The sequence below is a fragment of the Gavialis gangeticus genome, unplaced genomic scaffold (genome assembly GCF_001723915.1).
Source record: "Gavialis gangeticus isolate Ggan-Ray unplaced genomic scaffold, GavGan_comp1, whole genome shotgun sequence".
Lineage (NCBI taxonomy): Eukaryota > Metazoa > Chordata > Crocodylia > Gavialidae > Gavialis > Gavialis gangeticus.
This window is the reverse complement of record NW_017728995.1, coordinates 57,012,064-57,019,157: the sequence shown is the minus strand read 5'-3', so window position 1 is coordinate 57,019,157 and position 7,094 is coordinate 57,012,064. Positions and strand designations below refer to the sequence as shown.

At 45.4% G+C, this 7,094-nt stretch overlaps 1 protein-coding gene across 1 annotated transcript in view; it reads right to left on the bottom strand.

Moving 5' to 3' along the window:
* Positions 1 to 3,113: 3,113 nt before the first annotated feature.
* RBP2 (retinol binding protein 2) overlaps positions 3,114 to 7,094 on the bottom strand; it is a 45,835-nt gene continuing 41,854 nt past the window's right edge. The window contains exon 5 of the mRNA XM_019503669.1: positions 3,114 to 3,357. Coding sequence (XP_019359214.1) covers positions 3,304 to 3,357 — 54 coding nt within the window. The 3' untranslated portion in view covers positions 3,114 to 3,303. The remainder of the gene's footprint in view (positions 3,358 to 7,094) is intronic.

The window sequence follows — 7,094 nt, the reverse complement described above, 5'->3', positions numbered from 1 at the left end:
TGGTATACTTGCCTGCACCAAGAACACTCTGAACCATAAGCATAAATATGAAGTCAGCTGAACAGTGCTGGTTTTCTTATTCTCAAAACTCAATGCTTATTATTTTTAAAGTAATGACCACAATATGTGGAAATGTAATGTCCCTTCCCTTGTTTTTTGATTTGATGTCAAGTTATTTGATGCTGTGAAGCTCAATTTTTTTTCCTGGGAAGTGCTAAATTTGGAAATTAGTATTCAGAAAATAAAAGCATGTACTCTTCATGCAGTTGCTTCATTTCTATATTTCTTTGAAAGTTTAATAATCTTTGAACATTCATTTCATGTGGTTCCTTCAAGAGAAGAATATAGCAGGGGTCCCAAGGCAGGAAATTAGTGTCTGTTTCCACTGAAGATTCCAGATAAGGGTTCAACCAGTAATAAGGTGTTTACCAGCTCTGAATGCAATATCCCTGTGGGCTAAAGTCAGGACATGTATGGTTTACTCTTTTGTTAGATCAGAAAAGCATCTGTCTTTGATCAGAAATCAACCAAAGCAAGACACACAGGATCAATTTCCACCAGTTGATGCTAACTTCAGTTCACAAAAAATGTTCATCCGTACCTGCCCAGTACTTAGATGTGCCTGGGTGTCCAGATATAGTTACGGGCAGAATTGTCAGATTTATACATGAAGTCTGATACCTATGTGGTCATGCATTTTGCTCCATGATTCCAGATCCAATTTACTAAAACATGGATCTTGTCATTCATAGTTGGATAACAAATAACACAAACTACACATCAGGTAGTGAAGCAAAGCTGTAGAAACCCAGAGTACCCTCCAAGGGGGTGCTTGCTCAGGCCTGCTGGAGCCTTGTCTGGTCATGGAAAGTATCCTGGAAGTCAGCGTAGAGCAAAGAGGTGTCTTAGCTCCTTCCCACTCTGAGACCCCAGCCTTAAGGTCCCTCACCCTCCCAAGTTCTCCATGGCCCTGACTCAAGGAGCTAGCATCCAGATCTGTTTCTGAGAGAGGGACTTTTGGGGTGACCAAGTGCAACCTACAGTTCCCAGCAGTGCAGCAGATAGTCTCTTCAGTAAATGCAAGACTAGCCAGCCAGAGTTTCTCTGTCCCCTCCAAAGGGGTTAAGCAGTCCCGCCATCCCCAGTCCAGTCTGCACAGACCTGAGTACCCCAAAGATACTTCTAGTCTTTTCTCACTCCACCCAAGGTCTTCCAACTTCTCTCCGTTTTTAGCCCCAGACCTGCCAGGCTGTTTTTTCCAGTCTGCTCTCCCTTTTGTTATGCTTACCTCACCTTTGTTGATATACCAACACAGCTATTCAAAACTGCCGATGCTAAAGGTCTCTCCTGTAGACAGCATTGGCACTTAACTTCCTCCTTCTCTATGCACAGGCTAAGCAGGTAACCTGAGGCGTACAATATTATACCAGCCAAACACAGTGAACAGAAATATCACAGTAAAGCCTGTGGTCCTTCACAGAGTTACGGAAATATTTTTTTTTCTTTAAAGATATGTTTGCTAAAGGAGCGAGGACTAGCTATGGCCTGCTTGCTAATGGTTGTATAGGTTCCCAAACACAATCCCTGTCAATGTTCCCTAGGCATAATTCTGTATGGAGTAGCCCCTGAGTTGACAGCTTAGGTCAATACTTATGACCTCTTTTGAGATAACCAAACATTTCTAATTAAGTTAATGGATTTTGTGGTACAGCATGCCTGTCTGTACTAAAGCCATCAACACAAAGGTCATCAAACAGTTGTGAGATGGTTAACAATTTTCAGTAGCTATGGATGCGGGCCAAATTCAAATGAGTGACCTAAATGTGAAGTTGTGTATCCTATTATCAGTCTGAGCCATCTTGTTGCTTGAAACTATGGTCATAGTGATCCAGAACTAAATTAAATAGGAAAGTACAGTGAATGTCAGATTTGCACTCAGTTATCCAAACATATTGTGGTTTTACAGTACCATGGACAGATGTACTGTTGTTGAGATAACTGGGCATTGTCATAGATTCATAGATTGTAGGGCCGGAAGGGATGTCGGGAGATCATTGGGTCCAGCTGCCGTACCAAGCAGGAAAGAGAACTGGGGGTCAGGTGACCCCAGCAAGGTGACTGTCTAGTCTCCTCTTGAAGATTTCCAGGGTAGGTGATTGCACCACCTCTGGAGGGAGCTTATTCCACAGTCTGGACACCCTGACTGTGAAGAAGTTCTTCCTAATGTTGAGCCTGAATTGGTCTTCCAGGGTCTTGTGGCCATTACTCTAAGTTTTCCCCTCAGGTGCCCTGGTGAACAGCTAATCACTGAGCACTTGCTGTACTCCCCTAGTGTAACAGTAAACTGATATCAAGTCCCCTCTCAGCCTTCTTTTCTTCAGGCTAAAGAGTCCCAGACCCTTCAGCCTTTCCTCGTATGGCTTGCCATATAAGACTCTGATCATACGGGTCGCCCTTCTTTGGACTTTCTCAAGCTTGTCCATGTCCTTGCTAAAGATGCAGGACTCCAGCTGTGGTCTCACCAGTGCTGAGTAGAGCAAAAGAATCACTTCCTTGGTTTTATTGGAGATGCAGCGATTGATGCATGCCAGAGTATTATTTGCCCCACTGGCTACAACATTGCACTGCTGGCTCATGTTCATACTGTGGTCTATGAACATGAACCTCCAGGTCCCTTTCATTCATGGGTCCCTTTCATTCCTTTATACACATACTTTTTTCCCGCGACACACCGGAGATTCGCCACTTTGGAGCAGACTTGATTAAATCGAGTCTGCTCCATGCAGAAGCTGAGGTGAGCTGTGCTGCATGCAGCTGTATAAGCAGCTAAATGCACAAAGCACGAAGAAAATGGTGGCAGTGCACTTATGAACTAAAGCACCTCCAAGGTGTCAAAAGTGCACTGCCACCATTTTCTCAGCACCACCGCACATTTCGCTGCCTATGCAATTGCAAGCATCGCAGTGCTGGGTGCTTTTCAAAGCACCCAGCACTACAGTGCTTGCATGTGTAAAACTGCCCATTGTGAGTGTTTATTTCTAGCACAGCTGTGGAAGGACTCGCTGTCCTGCCTCTGGAAAAATTACAAAGATTCTAAAAATGAAGGAAACTTATTATTGGAACAACTATTTTTATTTAACTCCAAATTGAAAAGCATGAAGCCTTACAACATACATAAATGCTTCCATGTTGTTGTTACAATATGTTTTTGTATGTACATGGCAGGGACAAGCAGTGATTCCATTTTTTTTTTAAAGAAAATGTAAGAATATGATGATAATCTAGTTTGGATTTCCAGTCAGTTTACATTTTCTTCTTAAATATTTGATGGCACACCTGGTCTTCACAAGTCAGTTCCTACGATAGTAAAACAATTGGTAAGTTTAAATTGACTCCAGTATGCAGCAACTCCTTTCGCAAATCACTGAAAGCCAACAGACCTCCCATTTAAGAAAGGATTTTCCTTATTTTTTTTAAAATATATTTTATATAACCAATCAGTTGGCAATGGCTAATCTGTAGCAATTAGATTTTGACATATGAATTAAGCTTTAAGAATATAACAATGAGTAATGTACTGAAATTGCCCTATAATGGTAGAATTTTGCATAATCTATTACTAAAACTAACTACTATAATTTATAGAAAGTACTGAAGCAACAAGGGAATGACAGCAAGATGGTGGAGGGAAGATTAAAAAAGAATGGGGACAATTGCAGCAGCATTTCAGTAGACTTAATGGGTGCCTGTACATATGTGGGGATGCTGCTCCAATGCACTGTAATACTGTAACTACTGCATACTTCTTGCTAGAACTTTGTTTTGGAAATGTATATTTGTCTTGATGATTTTTTTTTCTTATTTATAATTCATTTGAATATTAGTAATAGAGTCTGCTGGAGTGTACTAATTATCCTCTGCATCTCATGTATACATGTTCCTGTGCTTCAAAATGGTGGCGGGGGTCCTGGTGCCAATAACTGAAACTTCTGACAGTGAAATAGTTGGCAAATTTTGAATTTATATTGTAGTAGGGTGATAAAACTATGCCTGCCAGCTGGATGGGACCTTGGTTTTGACCTAGATAGAAGAAAACAGTATATATTTTTATTCATCTCATTATCCTTCCAAGCATGCAAGCTTAAAGCAGAATTAGATGACCAAGTTAACTACTACCAGTATAAAATGTAGCTCATTTGACTGTACAGAATTAAGTGCTACAACAAAATACATTGAACTAGATGTTCAAATGGTGCAAGCTGTCATTCGTTCACTTCAGTCAATGGTGCCACAGCAAGTTACACCACCTGAGAATTTGGCTCTTCATCTGATACATAAGGGGAAAAGTTCTAAATACACCACTAATGCATACTGCCCAACAAGTTCCAGGATGAAAAAAATAGTTTTCTGATAGGCAAGATTGACAAGGACGGTTGTGTCCAGATGAGTGAGCCTGTGCATGAGTTTGTCAAAGCAGTTTGAGATGCCACAAGAGGCATGCTAAGAATGAAAAAGGGTTCCCCTCTTAAATCTGATACAGTGAAATCCCAGTAAAAAAAAAACAAAACTATGCTGGAAAAAACAGGCACAGGGTGCACTCCTGAAGCATGCCCAGAGGCAACCAGAGGCTGGGCCCTCCAAGGAGATACTCTGGCACCTGGCCAGAGAGTCTCTATGGGTGCCAGATGCCCCTGCTGCTCCAGCACACTGTCTCAATGTAGTGGGGCAAAAAGGAGTATGGCAAGGCTGCATCAGTGAATTGGACCCAAGCTCTGACCCTAGTAAGTACGGATGTGGGGGCGGGGGACTGTGGAGGTGAGTGGGAGTATGTGGAAGGGGGGACTGTGGTTCGGAAGACTATGTGGGAGGGGCGGGTCCCCTGCCCAAACCCCAACATGGCACACTGCCCCCTGCAGCAGTAGCAGCTGTTGGGGCGCTCATGCCCACTTTTGGTAAAGACCTCCAGTGGCTGCACCTGGCACAGGGCGCATGCCCTTGGGCAGGACCGGGTCACTCTTGCTGTCACTCGCAGTCCCAGCACTGCACTCAGAAGCTGTGCACCCTCAGGCTGGGCCGGGACCTGCCTCCATGAAGCCAGCCCAGCCCAACGACATGTGGGGCACATACAGGCAGGATCTGGCCCGGCCTGAAGGCATACAGATTCTGTGTGCAGTGCTGAGATCCTAGGTGACAGCAAGAGTGGCCCCGTCCTGCCCGAAGGTGCAAACAAGCAGGCCAGGCCCACTCCCTGTGTCATGTGCAACTGCGAGGACTGAGCATGAGAGCCCTGATGGGTGTCAGGGATGCAGGGAGAGTTCTGGGTAGGAGAGGCCTCCAGAGCTGGGCTTAGAGCCTCCTGACCCTCTACAGCAGCCTGTGCAGGGGGAGGCTAGGTGTGGAAGGGAAGGATCTTGCCCAGCCAAGGACTTCCCATGAACAGAATGGGGATCACTGGGGCCTGGGCACAGGCACTGGGAGCAGAACAGCAAGAGCTGGCACTGCTCAGAGCCACAAAGCCATGGGTGGTACAGCTGCAGGTAGACTCATGTCCTGATGCCAGGAAGGAGCTAGTAGGGACAGGCGGGGGCTACTGGTTAGGAGTGAGGGGCACTGGAAGGACTGTGGGTTGAGAGTGAAGGGCAAGGGCGGTGGCAGGGAACTGGTATATCAGTTCTGCTCAGTTCCCCACATCCTGGTGAGCTCCATCCACCCCATCATCTCAGTGTTTGCAAGCTGCGCCTGGTACCCTAAGGTACGTAGAAAAAACATTTAAAGTGGTGTCTTTGGCTGAATCTCTGATTCTCTGAATCAGAATTGAATCTTTAGATTCAGTTCAGCCGAATCAAATTGGCACAGTGATCCAAGTCAGTGAATCGAATCATTGTCCTCTGAATGGGGCTGAAGCCGAATCTGAATCTGAATTGAATACAGACTGCTTCACATACCCCTAATGGCTGTGCCTAGATATCAGCCCCTTGGTTTCAGACGCAGGTCTCTCTAGGCCTCCTCTCACTTCCAGTCCCAGACCACCTGCTTTTTTGGAGCACCAGCCCCTCTAGGTCTTGCTGCACTTGTGCCTTAGCCAAGCTTACTCTGCTGGTGTGCCTTAGCCAAGCTTACTTTGAAAGGCTTAGAACCCAGGATGCCCCAGGCACCGTGCTAAGTTCCCTCTTCCCCCCACCCCAGCCACCATCCAGCCTTGCAGCTTTACACAAACTCCAAACAACAACAACAAAAGCAACTATGTGGAACATCAATCATCATATATAGTAGGGCTATGCAAGGCTTCGGACCATGCTTCAGATCCGGAGATGCTTCGGATGCTTCAGTGTCCAAAGCAGCATGTCCGGATCAAAGTGCTGGCTTCGTTAGGCTTTACAAAGTGGTTTGGAGCTTCCAAATCACTTTGGAAAAGCTTTAGAGCCGCTTCGGAGATGCAGCCATAGGGTATAATGGGGAATCAATGAAATATTTATAACTTTGTTGGTTTTTGTTTGATTTGGATGAAATTTGCAAGGGAGGTAGCCGCTGCTGAGAGCATGAAACCTGCAATGTTTCAAGAAGATCAGTGCAGGGGTTTGGAAAGAACTGCACCCCAAATTCCTGAAAGCAAAACTCATGTCATATGTTACACCACAGGAGGGTGAAAACTACAGAGGTAGTAGCCCCTGGTGAGGCCACAAAGCCTGCCAAGTTTCAAAGAGCTGGTGCAGGGGCTTGGGGGGAACTGCACCTCAAGCTGCGGACAAGCAAAACTTGTGACATGGGTGACACTGTGTGTTAAGATGCAGTAGGATGAAAGCTGCAGGCCTGCTAGCCCCTGCTGTGGCCACAAAGCCTACCAGCTGTTGAGGAGATAGGTGCAGGGGTGTTCGGGGGCCCTGCACCTCTGGGTGCTGACAGGCAAAACTTGTGATATGGGTGGTTGGGCAACTGACCATGTCTGTCTTGGGGCAGTTGATTGTCTGTATTGATTATTTCCTCTCCTTTGTCTGTGGTTTTGTACATGTTAATCCGTTCTCGTTAACTCGTTATGTAATAGCTAGGTACTGTGTATTGAGCTGGTCCCTGAGTGAATCAAGATTGATTGGAAA